Consider the following 23,906-nt stretch of genomic DNA (forward strand, 5'->3'; position numbering starts at 1 on the left):
CAAAAGTCCGTCCGCAGCTCGAGGCGGGCTTGGCCCGACCCGTTGACAATGTGAATATTCACATTGACATGTTAACATTCACATTGATAGGAGTGTAAAATTAACCCGCGCCTCGTGGCTGCCCGAAACCCGCCCACAGCCCGTGGGCGGCTCGGGGCGGGCCCGGCCTGTTGACAATGTGAATATTCACATTGACATGTTAACATTCACATTGATAAGAGTATAAAATTGGACAGCGACTCAGGGCGGGCCCGACCTGGCCCGTTGACAATGTGAATATTCACATTGATATGTTAACATTCATATTGATAAGAGTATAAAATTAGCCCGCGGCCCATGGGCGGCCAAAAGCCCCCTCGCAGCCTGGGCCGAGCCCGTTGACAATGTGAATATTCACATTGACATGTTAACATTCACATTGATAGGAGTGTAAAATTAGCCCGCGCCTTGTGGCTGCCCGAAACCTGCCCACGGCCAGTGGGCGGTCCGAGGCGGGCTTGGCCATTTTTTTAAAATTCTTTTTAATTTTTTCTACCAAAATTTTATTATTTTCCACAAAAAAATACATTGCGCCTCGGGCGGGTTGGGCCTCGGACCAAGCCTTGAATGGGCCTTAAGCAGGCCGATGGGCCGGGCCGGACTTCAAAATGATGGCCTAGGCCCTAACCTAGGGTCTCGGACATGCTCGGGCCCGGACCCAAACGAGCCTGCTCCGGGCCGTGGGCGGGCTTTGGGCAGCCCACGGGTCGCGGGCTAATTCTACATTCCTATCAATGTGCATGTTAACATGTCAATGTGAATTTCACATTGTCGACGGGCCGGGCAGGGCTTACCGCGGGCCGCGGGCCGCGGGCAAGCTTTGGACAGTGGGCAAATTTTACACTCCTATCAATGTTAATGTTAATATGTTAATGTGAATATTCACATTGTCACGGGTCGGGCCAAGCCCGCCTCGGGCTGCGGTTGGGTTTCGGGCTGCCCACGGGCTGCGGGCCAATTTTACACTCTTATCAATGTGAATGTTAACATGTCAATGTGAATATTCACATTGTCAACGGGCCGGGCCTGCCCCGGCTCGCAGGCGGGTTTCAGGCAGCCCACGGGCCAATTTTACATTCCTACCAATGTGAATTTTAAAATATAAATGTTCACATCATGAAATTGCTAACCGTTCAAAAAATATTTATAAGGGTATCAAAATTAAATATAAGGGCATAAATGTCCAAGAAAATAGTGTAAATTAAGAAAAAAGACTTTATGGAATAAAACTATACATACATGGGACTAAATGGGTTAAAAAATTCCTTCATGGACTTCTTGGGTTAAAACACTTCTAAATGAGATTTATCAATAAAAATCCCTTTTGTATTTTGTTGTTTTAATGAATTTTTTTTAAATAATTTTGGGAGTAAAAAAAAATTTAGGGTCCCTGATATTAAGACTTTCTAGTATAAAGGACATCTAATATTTTTATAATGTCTAAGGTCTCTCAATATGATCCAGAAAAATTCTGTCCAGAGAAGTTTTGGTCTAGAGAAATTCTGTCCAAAGAATTTTTGTCCAGAGAAATTCAAAATTTCTCTGGCCTTCCTTTTCTCCAGAGAAATTCAAAATTTCTCTGGCTGCATGGTTAGAAAAGAAGGTAAACTTAATCAATATTAAAGTTGTATCACAAGTTAGAACTGAATTTTTTCTGCTTTGAACTAAAATTTCTCTGGGTTGGTCCAGAGAAATTCTCTGGTTTGAACTGAAATTTCTCTGGGTTGGTCCAGAAAAATTATCTGATTTTAGCTGAGCTTTAACACGATCTGGATCAGCAGTTGGCTGGTCAATTTTGTTTATGATTGGGATTATTGTCAGGTTAAATTCAAAAGCAAAGATAAAAGTTATCAATAGTTCACTCCATTGAGTGAATAAACAACAATAGCAACCTATATATCTGAGTTAGAAAAGTACCCAAAATGTGCATGTCAGCACGGTAGGTATACTAAAATTATCCTTATTCAATCGTCTTCAGATATGGTTCACTGACATGTAATTTCTTGGTACTTCTTTGAAGTTTAATTATGTGTATGTAGACTTATAGATATCAAGGAGCTCTACAAACTAAATATGCCAATTGCCATGAAAGGCATGAGGAAGCTACATGACAGCTGAACGTATACCAACAGTCAACGGTATGTCCAGGTGTCATATAACCAACTCAGGGCTCATATGAAATCTGGTGTGTAACCAGCTTGCCTCTTGATGTTAACCTCAAAACTTTTTTTGAGGATTCAAAACAAGTTTGTGCTTCACAGGCAAGAAGTTGCACCTTACAACCACCTCCCTTGCAGGAAGTTTAACACACTAATCAACAGATCTACGAGAGTAAAATGACACAGTAGAAAAGAATATCACATACTTCGATTTCATCAAGGTTCACTCCATTTTCATTAAGAAATGACAAAAAGTTGTCAAGGCTGTCATCAGTTGGCCGGTAATGTCCACTATATGGCGATATAGACTGAAAAAATAAATTAAAAAAATGTCACAGATCCTATGCTAGGGAATATCTATCAGTCAACTGTGATACTTCATTTAGATGTATGCACATGTGCCTGTATACATATGTTTTGCTGAATAGAAAATATTCTGTTCACCAGAGACAGGGTATCAAAACCTCTACAGAAAGTTGAATCATCTAATGTGTTTTACATATTAGTTAAACAAGTCTTAAAATAAGAGCACTTCCAAGATTGTAGAGAGAAACCTAAGTTCATGGCCATACCATTCTAATATTTTACACAAACCAGCTTTTCCTGGCATGATTTGTAGATCACAATGAGATACATTTTGTTTCTATAGACATTAAAAAAAAAAGAAAAAAAGGAAACTCCATCCAGTCTCCTCTTTTTCAAGGGTTGTTTCAAGCTACTATTGACCCTACTATTGACCAGCAAAAAAAATCAGTTAGATACTTGAGCAGCTGCCAGTAGGAATTGATATGCACATACGTGAATGGGTAGTAGACTAGTAGTTCATTCATTTGCCAGACTATGCACATTTGACGTGAATTAGAGCTTTACTGATTACAGTAACTAACAAAGGCAGTAGATTCTTGTTATGCTAAAATTGGAAGTTCTAAAATGCACATGTTGTGACTCATCATATATGATGAAACAATTTGTTCAACAAGGCAATGCCCAAATCCAAAAGATTGAAATACAATAATTGATCTTCGTTTTCATCTAGTAGAGAAAATCGTTAAAAGCAGTTACAATCAGTCAGCAGACAGGTGTGAAGATTTTCCATGAAATTGACATTAGTTGAATTATTGTGTTTTCTGGTCCAGAGAAATTCAAAATTTCTCTGGCCTTCCTTCTCTCCGGAGAAATTCAAAATTTCTCTAGCTGCATGGTTAGAAAAGAAGGTAAATTTAATCAAATATTAAAGTTGCATCATAAGTTAGAACTGAAATTTCTCTGGGTTGGTCCAGAGAAATTCTCTGGTTTGAACTGAAATTTCTCTGGTTTGGTCCAGAAAAATTTTCTGATTTTAGCTGAGCTTTAACACGATCTAGATCATCAGTTGGCTTGTCAATTTTGTTTATGACTGGGATTATTGTCAGGTTAGATTCAAAAGCAAAGATAAAAGTTATTAATAGTTCACTCCATTGAGTGAATAAATAACAATAGCAACCTATATATATATATATATATAAATTAAAATGTGTTTTTGTGCAAAGAGAAAACAATTAATGAAGAACATAAAACTAGTCATCGTCTTTTTCTTCGACGGCGGCGACAGCGATCACGATCGGACGTGGAGGAGCCAGGAGAGGCGGGAGACGGTGAATCCGAAGGGAGTGGTGTTGTGGAGAGTGAAAATGCGGTGGCGGCGGCGACGTCGTTGACGGTGTCGGGATCGTTTAAGAGTTCAAGGAGGCGAGCTCCGCAGAGGCCGCCAAGTTTGGACGCGGATAAGTTCTTGAATTTGCTGCACAGGTTGGATCCGGTGAAGGTGGAGCTCAATCGGCTGGAGAATGAAGTCAAGGGTGAGGAACAAGAGTTGATCTGGACAGGTCTGAGAATAGAGAAGTTTAGAGAGAGACAGAGATGAGTTTTAATTTGGTAAGGTCAAATTTCTTTGTGATATATTGGTGTGGAAGTTGAGGGACTTTCGACATTATAAAATAATATTGTGAATCTCTTCCATTACTAAAAATGGGAGAGGGACCTTAGACTAATTTTCTCAAAAAAAAAATGAGGTGGCATTTAATTTTTTTTTAGCTAGTGATAAATGGCTTAGTGATTTTTTTGACTAATTTTTTTAAAGCAAAAAATTTAACTAGGCCCTATTTGGGAAGGAGTTTTTTTTGACAAAAATAGTCAATAAAGATAAAATATGCTAAAATAACTAATAAAATAAAAAAAAGTCATATCCAAATTATAATTATTTTATTTTTTCTCTTACAGCTATCAAATAAACTATATAAAAAAAAAACTAATTATCTTTCCCAAGATAAACTATAAAAAAAACTAATTATCTTTCTAAAGATAACTTTTTAGTTAGGCTAAAATAGACACATACACACACCAAAAAAAAGAAAAACCCAACTAAAATAACCAAGTTGCCAAACAAGCTCTAGGAATCAATTTTCATTCTAATTTGTTTCAGAAGGTGGAATCATGAAGGCTAAAAAAAAAACATTTCCTTTGTTATGGTCCTAATTTAAACTGATTATTGAAAATGTGAATATAAACCTCTTAAACACTTGCCTCTTATAAACTGATTTGTTAGAGTTTCCACTCAAAAACATTTGTATAGTTTGGTATAAGATTGGACCAACTCAGGTGTTCCACCAAAATTTTGAAAGGGTAAGAATAGTTTTTTCTTTTTTCTTTTTATTTTTAAGAATCAGTTATGAGTTCATCAAGTTCCCACCAAAGGAAATAAAAAAGATTAAAAAAATTTGGGGTTGCAATATAAGAACATTTTTGCAACCATATGCTATGCTCATGCTGCATTTTATTTAACCAATTATCTCATCATCCTTGCAATCTCTTAATCTGACATCTGCAGTGTCCATGCCATCCACGTGTACGATGTCACAACATTCACTTCTTCCAAACTGTGTGAGAGAAAAGGTTAATTAGACAAATATAAATGACTAGTAAATTAATTTCTTTCACTAAATAATATTTCCCTTTTTATATAGCATCTTTTTGTTAGATAAAAAACCCTATGTAGCTTAGAAAATTGTAATAAAACAATCAACTCCAGTTGGTAGTTCGAAATATCAGTGGGTCGAATGGCTCGAAATCTCAAAACGACGTCGTTTTAGGTTTTTTTTGTATTCTCTTACCGGTAAGAGAATATTTTCGACCCATTCGACCCTTCACTTTCGAGCTACCAGCCATTTTCCTAAAACAATTCTTACTTCAAACAAAATTAAGGTAAAAATACCACCACACTCAATTTGCAGCACTGAAGTAGTAATGCTACATAAATAAAAAAAAATTAACATAAAATGATGTAATAAATTTTGATTTTATTACTTTAAGTTTAAAACTTATAATTTATATTTTTGAAAATACAACAACCACATCATTAGTTTCATTAATTCAGTATAAAAATTCTAGAAGTATATCATTTTCTACAATAGAAATTACCAAAAGAAACATATACATGTTACACACTTACATCAATGAGCTTAGTTGCTGATGAGAAGACTTGAATTTTGGAGATTTTATTTGCAAAATGATTGCCACTCAATGTACAATTTGGGTGGCGCAGTGGTGTCGATCGAAGGTAGGTCGTCAAAATTTGGTTCCTTAAAGTTTTCCCTCCGGATTCAAAGAAGAAGATGTTAGGTATTTCACATGGCCACCTTGTATTGAACATGAACATTGGTAGCTTTGCGTCCTCTAACCATGGCCTAAACGTCTCAAGCGGTCTCTTTAACAAGGTTCGCGCGTAAATTTTTTCATAAATGTGGGCAGAATATCCCCATGAGACAGAAAAAGACCAGTTTCTTGGCCTGTCATAGCAAATGGTTTGTTGAAGCAATCGTGATTGATCAATTTTCGCCGCCTTCATGAGGTGGTTTGTGGATTGGATACGGTCCATGGAGGGGAAAATAGGGTTTACATAATCGAAGTGGTGGAGGGACAACAATGGAGCTTGTGGATGGGCTGATAGGAAACCTGATATATCCCCCCTTAGATCAATCTGCATCCATTAACAAATGCAATATTGACTTGTGTTTGAGTGTGATATTTCTCTTACTTGCAGAGTGAAATTTCACGTAATTCACCATGAAGTTGTAAGATGGTTAAGACATTTTCTTTCCATCGTTGAGTGTGTTTGTGTAAATATTCCAAGTCGTGATGTGTTCTAAGTCTCTGTAAATGTTCTCAATTCGATCCTTGTAGTATTAATTGTTTTAATTTTATCCTTCAACTTTTCATATCGTGTCAATTTAATTTAATTGATAACGTTCATTTAAAAATTGGATTGAAATCAACAGAATAAAATACTCCATTCACTCTCTTCAAGACGATTGAGAGATTTGCATCCAATTTAAAATGGTCCATTCCTTTTGAATGGATCATTTTGTTCTTGATTTCTGTCCAATTTCATAATGAATGTTATCATTTAGATTAGGTTGACAAAATATGAAAAATTAAAGAAAAAATTGATGCAATTAGAATTTTACAGAGACTAAATTGATACAAGAAAAAAATTACAGAAAGCATGAGTATAATTTGCCATTTTTTGTTTGAGAAGGCATAATTACCTGATGAATACCTTTCTCGGCAGTAAAAGAAACTCCAAATTCATCTACACAATACTGAGTAATCAGATCAGCTGAATTGGCATATGGGTATCTCCTAATGCACCCTTCCAAATCCTTCACCATTGCTGCAGCCAAAGGGTAGCTCAATGCTATTCCAGCCCCACCAAACCCTTGTTCAAATGAGAAAAAAAAGTTTGACAAAATAGTCTCTGCTTGTCCCCCAATGTACAAGTACTTACTATGATCATACTTTGCTAGAACACTAACCCAATTGTCCACAAAAAAAATGGAATCATCAAACCCCATCACATACCATCTCACCCCATCATCTCCCTCTCTCAATGTCTCCGAGAGTGCAAGCACCATGCGAATCATTCTTGGTGCTAGATGTTTTGACTCCTGTTCTAATTTAGAGTAATCCTCTGAGATCCTTAGAGGCGGAGAGGTTAAAGGCCATGGTAGGAGATCCTGGGTGGGAGGTTTGTCGAGGAAGAGGTATCCACGTGTAACGTTTGGTCGCCACCATGATTCAACATAAGGCCTCCTCGCTTTCCATGAGTTGATAGAGCTTACAAGTCCAAACACAAGGTGGGTGATATTAGTGGGAGAATTATCACTATGGCAAGCTTGGAAGGGTGAGGTGAACTTGGAGGATGGGTAATTGGAATGCTTGAAAAGGAAAAGGTAAACCAATAAAAGGGCTAGCCCTGAAGGGAAAAGTGTTTTGCATATTCTCAAAGTGAAATTATTGGATGAAAATTGATGTTTTTGTTTTGATGAAGTGAACTTGGTGGTAGTTGGAGATGGCATTGTAAAGAATAACTAAATGATATTGAATGAAGACTATAGTATAGTATATAATCTCAATTCATTGAAAAAAAAATTACGTTCTCATTGGTGGTGCCATTTTGGATACAAACACTGACATAATAAAAATTCTACTAGGGAAAGAGAAGAAAAGAGGAAGGGAAAAAAAAAAGAAAAAGGAAAAAGTATTTAAACTACTCATTAAATTTTAGAACAAATATTCAATGAGTTTAAATGAAGTTGTTACTACTTGCAATAAAGTTGTTATAAACCATTGATATAATTAGTTGCAGGGATTTAACATTGAAAGCTTTAAAACAGTGAAACTAAAGTCATATCTTTAATTTCCAATGGCATAACTTCAACTAAAAAATTGATAACTAGTGATGCAATTTGATGCATCTCATAATTATAGCTTTTGTGCAAATATCTGTAAAGATGTGCAAGAAAAAATAAAATAAAAAATTGTCCACTCAATAAATATAATTAGTTGATCTTGTTCAAAAAAAAAAAAAAAAAAAAAAAAAAAAATTACAGTGAGAAATTAAGATCCACAACATTTAACTTAGGCAATTATCTCATCATCCTTGCAAGCCCTGAATTTGATCTCAGTTATGTTCTTCGTACTCACTTTTACAACGTCACAACATTCACTTCTTTCAATCTGTAAGAGAGAGAGAGATAGTAAATATGAATGACTCGTTCATAATATGGAGAGAAGGGGCAAATAATTAACAATGACTTTTTCATATTAAATTGTCACTACAAAAAATTAATGTTTAAAAGACTAAAAATTTAGGGACAAAATTATTTTATAGGGATCAAATATTTTTGTTACGAAAAGTGTCATTACATTTTTAGCAACGAAAATTGGACATTAGTGATGAACTATTATCTTTTTGGGACCAAATTTTTTATCTCAAAAAATAAACTATTTTGAGATCAAATTATTTTATCCCTAAAAGTGTATTTATTAGTGACATTTTCAAAATTTTGTCGTAAAAGTTTTATTTTTGACTTTTCGGAACGATCTTTTAACAACTATTCGCACGACAATAGAAATTAATCCCTAAATGTTTTTTGCAACAAAATTTTCACTTTTAGAGACAAAAATTTGGTTTCTAAAACTCGTATATGTTGTAGTATGTTTATTTGAAAAAAAATTAATATTACTCTATGGGGGGTAAATTAATTTCTTTCCCAAATGTAATTACCTAGTTTTGCTTGAATATTTGTAGGTGCCTAATATTTTCTAAAAAGAGTTAATATGAAACATGATTTAGACTCACCTCAAGGTGCTTTGTCATCGGCGAGAACACCCGAACTCTAGAGATATAATCAGCAGAGTGATTTCCACTTGATGAACAAGCTGGTAACCCACGTGGCGAAGATCGAACATAAGTTGTAACAATTTGGTTGTTCCCTCTGGAACTATCAATGGATTCGAAGAAAAAAACGTGAGGAGCTTCGCATGGATCAACAAAAGGTGGCCACCGTGTGTTGAACATATAGAATGGTGGTTTTGCCTTAGACCATGGCCTAAATGTCTCAAGTGGCCTTTTCAAAACACTTCTTGGCAACACTTTTTCATAAATATGGGCAGAGTAGCCCCATGATATGGAAAAAGACCAGTTAGTTTGTTTTTGGTAGCAAATAGTTTGTTGCAACATACGAGACTGGTCGATTTTTGCAGCTTTCATGAGGTGGTTTGTGGATTGGAAACGGTCCATGGAGGGGAAGATTGGTTCTACCATGTCGAAATGGTGGAGGGAGAGTAATGGAGATTGTGGGTGAGATGATAGAAAACCTGATATGTCGCCGCGTAGATCAATCTGCATTGTATATATCCATTCACAAATAATTTTAATTTCCATTTGAACTTTGTTTTTGTGTGAATTTGTTTAACAAAAGAAAGTTTTATGAAAGCCAATTATACACTTCTAAGAAAATAGCATGTTTTGTTTGTGTTATAATTTTGTGTCAACATATATCTTTATTGTGCGTCCGTGCTGGTGAACTTGAAGCCCCAAATGTCTAACTTTGTTTTCTTTTCAATTTTAACATAGATATGTAAACTTGAAACTCTATCCCACTCCACAACTGCCACTTGTTTGTTTTCCTTTTACAATTTCAACATCAGCAATTAATTGTACATACTTCAAAAACAGAATCAATGGTTTACATTTATTATGAATAACCCATATCCCACTAACTCTAAATCTACACTACACACTCACTTTTAGAGTAACATTCAAGATATATTTTTATAGTTGACAACATTTTTTTATTTCAATATAGATATGTGAACTTGAAAGGCACATCCCAGCCCAAAACTACCGCTACCTCCAGACTATAGTGAATACATAGAGAAAAAATTGAATTAGAAAACCACAAAGAAAACCTCTACCTCCATATTTTTTTGTTGTTGATATTTTCATGTCATGGAATTGTTAATCCCTAAAGAAAATTTTAAATGCATAACATTATATCACAAAATAGAACACAATCTTATGGGACTTATTAAATATATAGGTCACACTCTATACGAGAAAATTGCACGTAGAAAAACTGTATAGAAAAGGAACAATGCTAAATAATTACCTGATGAATTCCCCTCTCAATAGAAAATGGAACCCCCAACTCATCTACACAGTACTTAGTAATCAAATCTGCTGAATTCAAATATGGGTATCTCCTCAAACACCCTTCTAAATCTTTAACCATTGCTGCAACCAAAGGATAACTCAAAGCAAATCCAGCTCCACCAAACCCTTGAGCAAATGAGAACCAAAAATTGGACATAATAAACTCCGATTGTCCCCCAATGTAAACGTACTTGGTATGATCATATTTCCCCAAAATATCAACCCAATTGTCCACAAAAAAGATAGAATCATCATCCCCCATCACATACCACCTCACTCCCTCGTCGCCCTCCCTAAACACCTCCAAAATCGCATGCACCATGCGAGCCATGATTGGCGCTACATGTTTTGACTCTTTTACGATTTTGGATATGTCATTGGACACGCGAAGAGGAGGAGAGGATGGCGGCCAGGGGAGGAGGTCATCGGTGGGGTGTGTGTCGAGGAAGAGATATCCACGTGTTGCGTTGGGGCGCCACCATGACTCGATATATGCTTTTCGGTATCTCCATGCATTAACAGAGCCTACAAGGCCAAAAACAAGGTGGGTAAGATTGGTGGGAGAGGAATGATTGGTATGAGTGAGGTTATTAGGTTGCTGGGAAGGTGGTGTCACTGGCCATATGTGTTGTAAGGGGGTGAAGAATTGAGAAGATGGGCAGTTGGATTGGGTAAAAATGAATATGTAAGCTAAGTATAGGACTAGTCCTGAAATTCCAAGAGTTTTGCAGAGGTTCACATAAAAATTATCTGATGAAAATCTGCTGAACTTGATGGAAGTTGTTGAAGAGTTCATGGTGAGGATGACGGAAACAATATGTTGATGAAGAACTAGGTGGGAATGGGATAGAAATCAATCCGTAGGGACTTGTATATCTTGACTTTGTTCTGAAGAATCATTGTACACATTTTTATAAAGCTAAGTTAATTAAAAGTAATGAATAAATTATAACTAGCCCTATAATTTTTGCATAATTATATAATTATATAGCACTCTCTTGAAATATAAATTTCATACTATATGTATTATGTATTGGCTCATACTGTTAGTCATCAAACGGATAAAAAGAAATGATGAATATGACTCGAGTAATGCTAGAGATTCAAAAGTTATATTAAAATTTTTACCAAATATCTTATATGAATGTGTGATAAACATTTGATAGAAATTTCGATAAAACTTTCAGGCTCTCTAACATTTTTCATATGACTCACACGACATGAAGCTCACATAGGTTCCACAACTTCATAAGTATTTTTATAAAATATTTAATAATATATGTAAAGTCTTTAGCATTTTTTATAATAATTTCATCAGATTCATTAGCACTGTTAAATTTGTCATGATTGTAAAGAAAATTAATATAATTTTGTTAAGATCACCATAGTTGTAAAGAAGATTAATTAATTTATAGTAAAGAAGATTAATGTAATTTTTTGAAAATTATTGCACTAACTATAATAAATTCATTAATATGAGTTCGCAAATTACGAGATGAAGTGTGTGGTTGAAGTGCTAGTTACTCTTATAATAGCTGTCTATTAGTTAGTAATAAGGTCAAACAAGAACAAATCTGTCTCAACAAGCATCATTGCATCATATAATAAATTAATGAAGCTGATAACCCTATCCTACTCAATTTTACTAAATTAGTATGAAGCAAAAAGTCATACAAAGTCTGCTCATGTCACCCTTTGCTTGTAAGAGTTTTCCTTGAGCACATGGAATTTCTTCACTTACACTCGTTGAATTTTCTTTACAAGAAATTGTGGTTGAAAAAATTATAATAATGTCAAGACAATAATTATTTTTCAATATAATATAGTTATTATCTTATGTGTTAATATTGTATTGATTTAATGAGTCCATCAATTTGTACTTGTTATTAATACATTAGACGATAAACACAATATGATAACAAAATAAGACCATGTGAACTTGAACTGCTCAGCATAAAAGGGTATAATTTTCCTTTCTCTGCATAGCATATTAAAAATATAAATAATAAAATTATTACTATATTAGAACATGTGTTCAAAAATTATTCCTCTTTAATAACTTAAAATTTTAATGCATAACTATAGTGAAATTGTTATGCAAATTGTCTAATTGGAAACACTTATTTAATTTAAAATTTGAAATTGCATACTTAATCAGTTTTATTTTGAAAATTTAAGATGTATGTCAAAACTTTTTATATTTTCAGGTTATTTATATTTTCAGCTAAAAAATTTATAAAAAGTTTTAACTTTATTTTTTAAGTTGTAAATAAATTTTGCCAAAAAGGTCTTTTAACTGTCTTATTATCCAAACAATAACACTAAATTATATACAATTTCCTACTAATTAACATACGAAGGCCAAGTTTGGAAACTTGTAAAAAAGTTAAAAAGGTTAAAAAGTTACTCAAAAAGTTAAAAAGTTAACACTATTCATCAAAAATCAACAATTACGGCTGCACAATTCCCAATTTGAATTTTTCCCTATAAATCAATTTTTATAATTTTTTATTATACATTTTTTTATAAAAAGTCAAAAAGTTAATCCAAACATCCATATTTTCAATCTCAATTTTTTAGTTTAAAAAGACAAAAAATACACTTATTAAGGATACTCAAACAACCCTTAACTCTATTGCATATAAGCACATCTCTCTGTCTCTCTCTCATTGTGCATTAAAGTTTGGATCAAATCAAATCAAAAAAAAAAAAAAAAAAATCACAAGGAAAAAGGACATGCAAAAACAATAAGGCTTGGTTTGGGAAGTGGGTTGGCTTTTTGGCTTTTTGGCTTTTTTGGCTATTTTAGCCTGGGCTTAAAAGCTTGGTTTGGGAAGGGCTTTTTGGCTTTTTGGCTTTTTTGAGTTTTTTTGTGAGAGAAGAATGTAATGATTATGGGTTGGATGTGATGTTTTGTTTGTTATGGCTAAAATAGCCTATTTTGTTTTTTGTGGCTAAAATAGCCAAAAAAGCCTCCAACCTCACTTGCCAAACAGAGGCTAAATAGAAAATTTTGACTCTTGGACTGCAAGGCAAAAACACCTTTTGAGGAGCTATATATATTTAGAGCAATGGTGAATTTTGGTTTGTCCAAATATTTGGAATTTGTACATACCGATTGTTTGGTCGGTCATCTGATAATAAGAGTGATAATCGCGATTGACAAGACTTGTATTAATTGTCCTGATGGTCATCGAAGAAGTCAATCAGTATGCACAAATTTAGATGATTCTAATAAATTTAAATTCAGTGAATAAATTATTTTTGATGTATTTATTGTACATGCAAATTTACTTTTCAAGTCATATTTACTTTTCAAGTCATATTATGTTATGTTCTTCCTAGCTTTGATTGTAAAGAGACGCTCGTGCATGTGTGTGGTTTAAGGGATTAAATAACTAATATTGTGTTATGTTCTAAAGTTTGGTTGCAAAGATACTCCACATATCCATGTGCGTTGTGGATAAATTATAAATACACCCTTTAAGTTTATTTAAATTATAAATTATTTCTTGTAATTTTAAAAATTATATTATATTTTTAAAATTTTTAATTTCATAATAAATAAGTCCTTTTATTAATAAATTATCAAATTAATTAATAGTTTTTAATAATGTTAAAATTTTATTTAAATTAATAATTTAAATAATTTTATTATTTTATAGGTGAACAGTTAGAAATTTTACTTTTTCAATTAATTTTGTTGAATAAAAAATTCTGACATGGAGGTATTTATAATTTTTCAAACCACCAATCCAAATACATGGGTTTTCCCCTCTTTTTCTTATCCATTGGGTAGGGAAAGTGATATTTTTTAAATATCCACAGGGGATGGGTTGGGGATGGGTACCCACTAATTTCCCCATATGTTTTTTTTTTTTTAATTTTTTTTTTAAGATTCACAACCAAAACTAAATATACATTCAATCTTTTTTTCTTTTTTTTTTTTATTTATTTTTTCAGGTTCACAACTTCTTTTTTTTTTTAAAGATCCACAACCAAAGCTAAATATACCTCCAATTTTTATTTTATTTTATTTTTAAGGATCACAACCATTTTTTTTTTAATTTTTAAGATTCACAACCAAAGCTAAATATACATTCAATCTTTTTTCTTTTGTTTTTTTTAAATTTTTTTTTAAGGTTCACAACCAAATATATATATATATATATATATATTTTTTTTTTTAAGATCCACAACTAAAGCTAAATATACCTCAAATCTTTTTTTATTTTATTTTTAAGGTTCACAACCATTTTTTTTTTAATTTTTAAGATTCACAACCAAAACTAAATATACGTTCAATGTTTTTTCTTTTGTTTTTTTTAAAATTTTTTTTTTTTAAGGTTCACAACCAATTTTTTTTTTTTTTTTTTAAGATTCACAACCAAAGCTAAATATACATTCAATCTTATTTTATTTTATTTGGCTCAACAATAAAATCAAATACACATTAATTAACATTGTTACATTATTCTTGTCAAATTTTATGCATATTTAGAATTTTTTAAATTTATTTAAAAAAATTAAGGACACTGTCTAGTGTAGGTTTCGGTTTGCTTTTCCATGTTATTTTATTTTGTTATGTATTGTAATTTTCAGAATGATTTGCTTGTTCTGAAATTTCAATTAACGAGTATGAATTTATTTGTTTTATGTTATCACACAATTTATACAACATATATATATATATATGTATATATATATATATATATATATATATATGTATTTGAAAATAAGAAAATTGTAGAGAATCAAAACAAGCATGAGTCGTGATTGGTTAGAAATGATGGGTACAAAGATTTATTTGTTAGAAAAACAAAAAGGGAATACAAAGTCTTACTAAATAATTTTTTTTAAATTAAAAGAATTTTTCTTAGTTATGAACAGATTTAGCTGAAATCAGCTTGTTTCCCAATGTTATGCTTCATTTATTTAGATAGAAAATATTTTTTAATGAAAAATATTTTTTATAAAAAAATTAAAAATATATTTTTTTATATTTGGTGGTGGTGGTGATGGAACGAAGGTGAAAGTAGAGATTGTTACATAGTGGTGGGGTGATGGCGGCAGTGATGATGGTAGTGGCTATGGTGATGGTAGCGTGACAGTGAAAGTGAGAATAGTGGTGATGGTGTTGTGAAATTAGTAAAAATTTAATTGAAAAAACATTTTTTATTTTTTAAAAGCAACAAACAACATAATTCGTGGGGGACTAAAGGAAGAAGATGGAGGATGGATTGGGTGAGGTAATGGATAGATATCTTAAAATGAGTGGTTCAGATTTGTTAAAGCTATAATTAGATTTTGGATAAATTAAAATGAATGGTTCAAATTTGCTAAGAGAAAGATGGTTTAATGTCTAAAATGTCCGTGGCTAAGAGGTCAACAAACAATTCATTGTTTATGCCCTGATGCAATTTAATATGAGTCTTATAACACTTTCTTCAAATAGGTTCTTTCATATTTTATTTCTTCAAACAGGCTCTTATGACATTGTACTCAGGTTCTTATAACATGTAGGGGAGAGAGTGAGAGTGAGAGTGAGAGTGAGAGTGAGAGAGATGGTTGTATTTTTTTTTTAATCTTCCACGTTCTTCCACATTTTTTTTTTCAATTACTAAAACTTATTTGATTGTCTCAAAATTATATATTTGATTATTATAAAAAATTTTTTTTAATTAATTAATTAATGTGTATTTGATTTTGTTGTTGAACCAAATAAAATAAAATAAGATTGAATGTATATTTAGCTTTTGTTGTGAACCTTAAAAAAATAAAAAATAAATAAAAAAATAAGTTGTTAACATTAAATATATTAAAAAAGAAAGAAAAAAGATTGAAGGTATATTTAGGTAAAACCTTTATAAAAAGAAAAAAGAAAAAAAAGAAGGTTGTTAACATTAAATATATTAAAAAAGAAAGAAAAAAGATTGAAGGTATATTTAACTTTTGTTGTGAACCTTAAAAAAAAAAAAATTTGTTAACATTAAATATATTAAAAAAGAAAGAAAAAAGATTGAAGGTATATTTAGTTTTTGTTGTGAACCTTAAAAAAAAAATGATCAAAAATGGGGATTAACATTAAATATAAAAAATAAAAATGAAAATTAAAGTGGGTTGGAGAAAATCCATACCCATTAAAAAATAGAGAGGGTGGTACCCATGGGGAATGAAGAAAATTTATTATAGGGGAATAGGGATGGGGAATTAATATCCACCCCATTGCCCCCCATTGCCATTCCTATTAGGGAGAGTATTTGTAATTTACCCCGGGTATTGGTCAATCCTTGAATATACAAAATGAAAAATTACGATTATATTTGAATTACGAATTTAAGTAAAAATTTAAAAAGAAAAAGAATTAAAAAGAAAAAGAAAAAAGTATATTTTTCTTTTTCTTTTTAAATTTTTACATAAATTCATGATTCAAACACAATTTTAAATTTCTATTTTATATACTTTTCTGAAAATAAAAGTTACTATCATACATGATAAATGCATTTGTGTCTAGAAAGCCATCATGATTTTTCAAATGTCAAAGTATGGTGTAAATTATTCCAAACAGTTAGGTGTATGTTAAATCCACCTACACCACAACACACCTCTTCTGGATCTTTCTTTCGATCACATTATCAAACCCCAAATCAGGGAGACTCATTCAGGCCACTTCTCTATTTTATTTTCTTATTTCACGTAATGTGACAAGAAAAGGAACACGTAAAAAAAGATAATTTAATATTTATGTATTTTCGTATCAAAATTTAATTTATTTTTTCATAAAATCTTTTAATTGGTGAAAGAAATTATAAATTTCAGTACGATAATATATTATTTTGAAATTATTGTTTTCCTTTTCAGATAAAAAATTTGAGATGAACCGAATATAAAATAGAAACAATATTTGATCACTTGATATATGACATCTACGCCCCTAATATATTGGTGAAAATAAAAACTACATACATATCGATTGATATTTACGTATCAAATTGGATTAAAAATTATTTTTTTGTGAGTGTCGGTGTCAAAATAGCCCAATACCAGCTTGGTCAAGCCTAAATAATTTAGACTGAGGGTATCAATCCATTTAGGTCGTATATTTATTTGGACAGATTATGTGAGATTATTTATTAAATCCTTTAAATTGTATGTCATATCACATATTTGAATTGGTATTGCATTATGAAAACAGAGTAACAAAATCTTATCCAATACAAACGTTCTTAGGGCCTTGGGCGTACTCTAAGATTCAAAGCTAATTGAATTGAGTGTAAAGCCCTCAAAAACAAATTCATCATAATATACATTTACGATAAATAGAAGAGATTTTATATTACAATCATCAGAGTATTCTTATAAAATGTATTACATGTTGACAACAAAAGTAAATGTCCTATAGGCTTACAACTTTCCAAGTCAATACTTGGTTACAAAAAGGAGAGTACTAACTCTACACAGAATAAGCCATTGGCTTGATATACATGTAATACAACAAAAACAACAAAAAGGAGTCTGACAGCCTCAAGCCTCCCAAGCTACGTCCTTAGAGGTGACATAACACCTGTACCTGAAAATGATGTCCCATATAGGGTGAGCCAATACCCAGTAGAGATATGCTAAACATAATATGAGCAATAACTAAAATATTAGCACTTGATAAATATTTAACTCATATAAACCAATATACAGTACAATCCAGTTCTATAATCCTTCACTTAACAAAAACTCAATTTATAAACACGGCTCAGAACCTGGCTAAACAATTTAAGTGAGACTACATCTCATGCCACCAATACTTTCAACTGCCATTTTACGAAAATTGCGTCCGCGGGATTCAGCACTCATGTGTAATTATTTTCTTATGGCCATTTTACGAAAATTTCATCCGCGGGACTCGACACCTATGTATAGATATTTTCGAATTGCCATTTTACAGAAATTTCATCCGAGGGATTCGGCACCCATGTATAATTATTTTCGAATTGCCATTTTACGAAAATTTCATCTGTGAGATTCGGCACCCATGTATAATTATTTTCGATTTGCCATTTTACGAAAATTTCATCCGCGGGATTCGGCACCCATGTATTCAAGTTCTCATCATATACAATAACCAATCAATACACAAATTCGTTGTATTATTCCAACTGTCATACTCAATGACATACTCAAATTGATTAGTTTTAATTCACCTAAACATCATGTAGTGTCTACAACAATCAAGACTATCCTCCACCGATAGCCCAAAGTAGTTATTTCTAAACAGATAATAAATGCACCAACAGATAAATTATCAACATTTTCAAAGGTGAGTGATTAATGAATCCAACTTCACCATTCTACCTCATAATGAGCCAATTTCATTATTTCCACTCAATTTCATATTCCGATAATAAATGTTATTAATTACACTAATGACATAAATATGCCCAAACATGACATTTTTTCCCTTTCCTCAACATTGACCCAAAGGTCTAAATATCATCAACAACATCAATAACCTCCTTCTTAGACCCAAACACATATGTTTGAATCAAAAGAACAAAACCCTTCTTTCCAATATAACACATCTGAAACCCTAACTTCCCAAATCAAACCATTTATACAAAAAGCTTAACATTTAGGTTATAGCTCATAAAAATGAGTAGTTATCCCTACCTCAAATTCGGAGCTTAAAGGAAGAAGGTGAAGAAATTCGAAATGCTTCAAACTCCAATATTTTCAGATCAAAACATAGCCGTCAACAAGCTCCACACTTTTTACAAAAGCCCAAGGATAGAAGAACACTCCTACTAGATCAAACCTTAGAGAGAAGTTAGAGTTTTAGAGTGAGGTGCTCTCCAATGGAGGTTTTGAAAAGTAAGAGAGAGAAAAGGAGTTGAAGTGATCCAAAAAGTCGAACTTCGGACTGATATACAAGTCGCCCCGCTCAAGCGTGGAACTCCTCGCTTGAGCGTCAGACACAGACTCACACTCGAGCGTCAAAAGCGCCACTCGAGTGCCGGATGCACACTTCTAGAAGTTTTGCAGACCATGGTCCCTGCTCGAGCGTCAGACTCCCCGCTCAAGCGGAGGAACAAAAACGAAAGGTCCCGCTCGAGCGTTAAAACTCCTGCTCGAGTGTGCGACGACCTGTAGAGACAAAATACTGGGAGAAGAATATTCACGCTCGAGCGTCAAAACTCCCGCTCGAGCATCAAAAGCCCCGCTCGAGCGTGAAGGCCAAAATTTAGGCATTAACTTTTGATTTCTAACACAACCAACCTGTTCCAAACCTGCCCAACACAACCCAAGACTCAAATACAAAGAGTAAAGGATAGAAATGAGAATAAAACAACAACATAACCACAGAACCAAGTCCGTAATGCAATAATCAAAGGAAAGGAAAACCGGGATCGCTATAACCTCCCCCCTTAAGGAATTTCGTTCCCGAAATTAAGTACAATTTTTCAAAAACAAGTTTTCCTTAATTCTCAATAATATTACCAACCAACATTCCACAACCTGACCCATTACCGGTCATCCCATCTCTTTTTAAGAGGCAAATCACAATATATAACTCAATATGTATTTTTAACATGCTTTCCTTGAAATTCAACAAATTTCAATACATAATCCACACTTCACTTTCACATTCAATGCCAATAATATATTTGCATTTCTAAAACAAAATTAACATATGCAATGTTAAAATAAACTACATTTCAAGGCAAGTCCCATAATACTTCCATAAATCAAAACATATATAATGTTTTACAACCTAAGACATTTTTCATGCTCTCAAAGTTCATCAATATTACAAAATTCCCAATACATGATTACACATCAACAAACATATCCGGATATTTTTCACGGACCTCCAACTCACGTTCCCAAGTGGCTTCTTCCACTCCGTGATGTTTCTACAAAACCTTTATCAAGGGAATGGTCTTGCCTCGCAGGACTTGCTCCTGCTTATCTAGGACCCGAACCGGTCTCTCTTCATATGAGACATCCTCTACCTCTAAGTCGGTCCAATTCAATATATGCGATGGATCCGGCTTGTACTTCCGAAGCATACTGACATGAAACACGTCATTTACCCCGGACAACTGCGGCGACAAAGCTAAACGGTAGACAACTTCACCAATCCTCTCAAGGATCTTAAAAGGGCCTATAAGCCGAGGAGACAACTTCTCACTCTTCCCAAATCTCATCAATCCCCGCCTAGGTGATATTTTTAGAAAAATATGATCACTCGCCTCAAATGCCAAAGGCATCCTCCTACGGTCGGCATAACTCTTTTGGCGACTCTGGGCTGTAACAAGCCTCCTACGGATAAGCTCAACTTTCTTCATCGTTTCCCTCACCAACTCCGGGCCCAACAAAGGTGCATTACCCACCTCGGCCCAACAAACTGGAGACCTACACGGTCGGCCATACAAGGCCTCAAACGGTGCCATACCGATACTGGATTGAAAATTGTTGTTGTAGGCAAACTGCACCAAGGGCAAGTGCCTCTTCTACGACCCACTAAAGTCAAGGACACAACCTCGAAACATATCCTCAAGGATCTGAATAGTACGCTCGGACTACCCGTTAGTCTGAGGATGATAAGTCGTGCTAAAGGTCAATCTAGTGCCTAAGGCACTCTGCAAACTCTATCACAACCTAGCAGTAAAACGTGGATCTCTATCTGAGACGATCGACACTGGGACCCCGTGCAACCTCACTATGTCCCGAATATACAAGTCGGCAAGATGATTTACCGAATCTCTCACGCGCATAGGGATGGAGTGCGCTGACTTAGTCAACCGGTCTACAACCACCCAAATAGCATCACTACCTCGCTGAGTCCTCGGAAGACCTACAATGAAGTCCATAGTGACATGCTCTCACTTCCACTCGGTAATAGGCAAGGGTTGCAACAAACCCGCTGGCCTCTGATGCTCGGTCTTCACTTGCTGACAAGTAAGGCACTTAGACACAAACACAGCCACATCTCTTTTCATATCCCGCCACCAAAACTGGCGACCCAGATCATGATACATCTTAGTGACTCCCGGATATACCGCAAGGCGTGAATGGTGAAAATCTCGGAGTACTTTCTCTCGGCAAGACTCCGGCACAAACAAACGGTCTCGGTATCTCACACTCAGGTCGGGATACACCGTCAAACCCTTCTCAGCCTTCCCGTTGGAGATCTTCTCTCGGAGGGATTCTACCTCAAGGTCACCTCCCTGTGCCTCTAACACTCGATTCACAAGTGTGGGTTGCGCAACTACAGAAAACAAGGCCGCAGCCTCAATGGATTCGCCCAGAAGCAAATCGAACTCGCAAAGTGCACCTAACATCTCCCACTCCTAAATGGCTATACAAGCTACATCACTAATGGATTTCCTACTAAGGGCATCAGCCACAATATTGGCCTTTCCCGGGTGATAGTGCAACTCGAAGTCATAGTCCTCAATGAACTCCATCCACTTTCTCTGCCTCAAATTCAAGTCTCTCTATGTAAACAGGTACTTCAAACTCTTATGATCCTAGAATACGTCGAATCTCTCACCATAAAGGTAGTGCCTCCAAATCTTCAAGGCAAAAATTACTGCTGCTAGTTCTACGTCGTGAGTAGGGTAATTCCTCTCGTGAATCTTTAACTGACGTGAGCCATAGGCTACCACTTTCCCCTCTTGCATCAACACACAACCCAAACCCTCTCGTGAGGCATCACAATAAACCGCATAACCCAAACCTCTCTCTGGAATAATCAAAATCGAAGCGGTGGTCAATCTAACTTTCAACTCTTAGAACGACTTTTCACAAGTCTCACTCTATACAAATTTGACCCCTTTCCGCGTCAATCTAGTCAACGGTGAGACTAGCCTGGAGAAGTCTTTCACAAACCGGCGGTAATACTTAACTAATCTCAGAAAACTGCGGATCTCAAAAACACTCTTAGGCTGTGCCCAATTTTGCACTGCCTCAATCTTGGAAGTATCAATAGACGCCCCTTCCCCGGAAACCACATGGCCTAAGAACTTGACCTCTCCTAGCCAGAACTCACACTTTCCAAACTTGGCATACAGCCTATGGGCTCTAAGCAACTCAAGCACCACTTTCAAGTGTTCCTCGTGCTCCTCTTCCGAAGGCGAATAAATCAGGATGTCGTCCACGAAGACGACTACAAAATGATCTAAGAATTCCTGAAATATCCGGTTCATCAAGTCCATAAACACTGCCGGTGCATTGGTGAGCCCAAATGGTATCACCAGAAACTCATAGTGGCCATACTGCGTACGGAATGCCGTCTTCGGAATATCCTCTTCCCTAACCCTCAACTGGTGGTAACCCGATCTCAGATCTATCTTAGAGAAACAACGGGACCTCTTCAACTAGTCAAACAGATCATCTATATGGGGCATAGGGTATTTGTTCTTAACCGTAGCCCGATTCAATTTTCGGTAATTGATACAAAGTCTCAAGGAACTATCTTTCTTTTTAGCAAAGAGGGCCGGTGCTCCTCACGGCGAAACACTAGGGTGAATGAAGCCCTTATCCAGCAACTCCTAGAGTTGAATCTTCAACTCACTCAACTCGGCAGGGGCAAAACGGTAAGGTGCCATGGAAATCGACGCTGTGTCGGGCGCTAAGTCAATAGAGAACTCGATCTCTCGATGTGGTGGCAAACTCACAAGATCCTCGGGAAAAACATCCGAGTACTCACAAAGCACTCTCAGCAATACAGTCTGGGTCTCATCACACTCACCACTCATAAAGCTAGCGAGAAGACCACTAAGCTCACTCCGCCCTCGCGGATCATACACCGGTGGCAACACACTACCAACCCGATCTCCCAAGAAATGGAAACAATCCCCGTTCAAGGTACATACTGTGACCCACTGGTGGTAACAATCAATAACTGCCTGGTGTGACGATAGCCAGTCCATACCCAAAATAACATCAAAACTCGACATAGCCATAACTACAAATGAAAATGGAAGTCGGCGGTCGGCGACCTCTATGTCACAACCTCTACACCCTTGTTTCAAAATTAACTCACTCCCGACAGGTGATACAACACAAATAGGAGATGCTAACTGCGCCAACTCCAATCCCAAAACAGATGCAAATGCAGTAGATATAAAGGAATGAGATGCACCCGTATCAATCAACACGTTGTCAACCGAGTTGCAAAACAAAAAAGGTACCTTTCACAACAGATGGAGCCGGTACTAGATCTTGCGTGGTAACAGTATACATACGCCCTGTAGGTCCCTGATCTACCTGCTCACCTCTCGGAGCAAAAGACTGGTGCACGGACTGAGAGGATGAAGCCCCCTGATTAGCTATCGAGGCCTGAACAGACTGTGCTAGCTGCGAACTCTGCGTCTGTCTCGAACCAGACGCACCGGGTGTACCACCCAACTGTGGGCAGAACCTTTTCAGGTGCCCCGCCTGACCACACTGGTAACAGGAGGACGACCGGCTTCTGCCCTGACTCTGGCTCGGAGGTCGAGCCGAAGATGAAGCTGCTCCCTGTCCTACTCCCCTCTGCGGCCAAGCTGGAGACTTGTGGCCCAGCTGACCACACTTGAAACAGGTAAAGTCTCCCTGGCTGCCTCTCCCAGAACTCGAACTCGGTACTGGAAAGGTAAATCTCACCAAAGCACTCTGGGATTGCTGAGGGTTAA

The 23,906-nt window shown here is 35.2% G+C and overlaps 2 protein-coding genes and 1 pseudogene across 3 annotated transcripts in view; all 3 read right to left on the reverse strand.

The window, feature by feature from the left end:
- Positions 1-2,013: 2,013 nt before the first annotated feature.
- LOC114311362 (IQ domain-containing protein IQM3-like) overlaps positions 2,014-23,906 on the reverse strand; it is a 153,395-nt pseudogene continuing 131,502 nt past the window's right edge. The window contains exon 13 of the transcript XR_014345578.1: positions 2,014-2,506. The product of XR_014345578.1 is annotated as an IQ domain-containing protein IQM3-like (transcript). The remainder of the gene's footprint in view (positions 2,507-23,906) is intronic.
- On the reverse strand, positions 5,015-7,912 carry LOC114312255 (uncharacterized). Its single transcript, XM_082898038.1, has 3 exons — positions 6,782-7,912; positions 5,686-6,213; positions 5,015-5,113 (listed from the first exon to the last, which is right to left on the reverse strand). The coding sequence occupies exons 1-3, from the start codon at positions 7,589-7,591 to the stop codon at positions 5,015-5,017; spliced, it is 1,437 nt and encodes a 478-aa protein (XP_082754164.1). The 5' UTR covers positions 7,592-7,912.
- On the reverse strand, positions 8,042-11,225 carry LOC114312254 (uncharacterized). Its single transcript, XM_028258463.2, has 3 exons — positions 10,190-11,225; positions 8,878-9,420; positions 8,042-8,252 (listed from the first exon to the last, which is right to left on the reverse strand). Exons 1-3 carry the CDS (start codon positions 11,027-11,029, stop codon positions 8,154-8,156), a joined length of 1,482 nt encoding a protein of 493 aa, XP_028114264.2. The 5' UTR covers positions 11,030-11,225; the 3' UTR covers positions 8,042-8,153.

This window comes from Camellia sinensis, chromosome 12 (genome assembly GCF_055761805.1).
Source record: "Camellia sinensis isolate YWXY chromosome 12, ASM5576180v1, whole genome shotgun sequence".
Taxonomy (NCBI): Eukaryota; Viridiplantae; Streptophyta; class Magnoliopsida; order Ericales; family Theaceae; genus Camellia; species Camellia sinensis.

Excerpts from the sequence above, each read along its gene's own strand:
- LOC114312255 (XM_082898038.1), bottom strand. The coding sequence starts at position 7,591 with ATGCCATCTCCAACTACCACCAAGTTCACTTCATCAAAACAAAAACAT. Across the intron at positions 6,214-6,781 it reads CCGAGAAAGGTATTCATCAG|ATTGATCTAAGGGGGGATAT; the intron begins GTAATTATGCCT and ends TAATGGATGCAG. Across the intron at positions 5,114-5,685 it reads CAGCAACTAAGCTCATTGAT|TTTGGAAGAAGTGAATGTTG; the intron begins GTAAGTGTGTAA and ends TCTCTCACACAG.
- LOC114312254 (XM_028258463.2), bottom strand. The coding sequence starts at position 11,029 with ATGAACTCTTCAACAACTTCCATCAAGTTCAGCAGATTTTCATCAGAT. Across the intron at positions 9,421-10,189 it reads TTGAGAGGGGAATTCATCAG|ATTGATCTACGCGGCGACAT; the intron begins GTAATTATTTAG and ends TATACAATGCAG. Across the intron at positions 8,253-8,877 it reads CGATGACAAAGCACCTTGAG|ATTGAAAGAAGTGAATGTTG; the intron begins GTGAGTCTAAAT and ends TCTCTCTTACAG.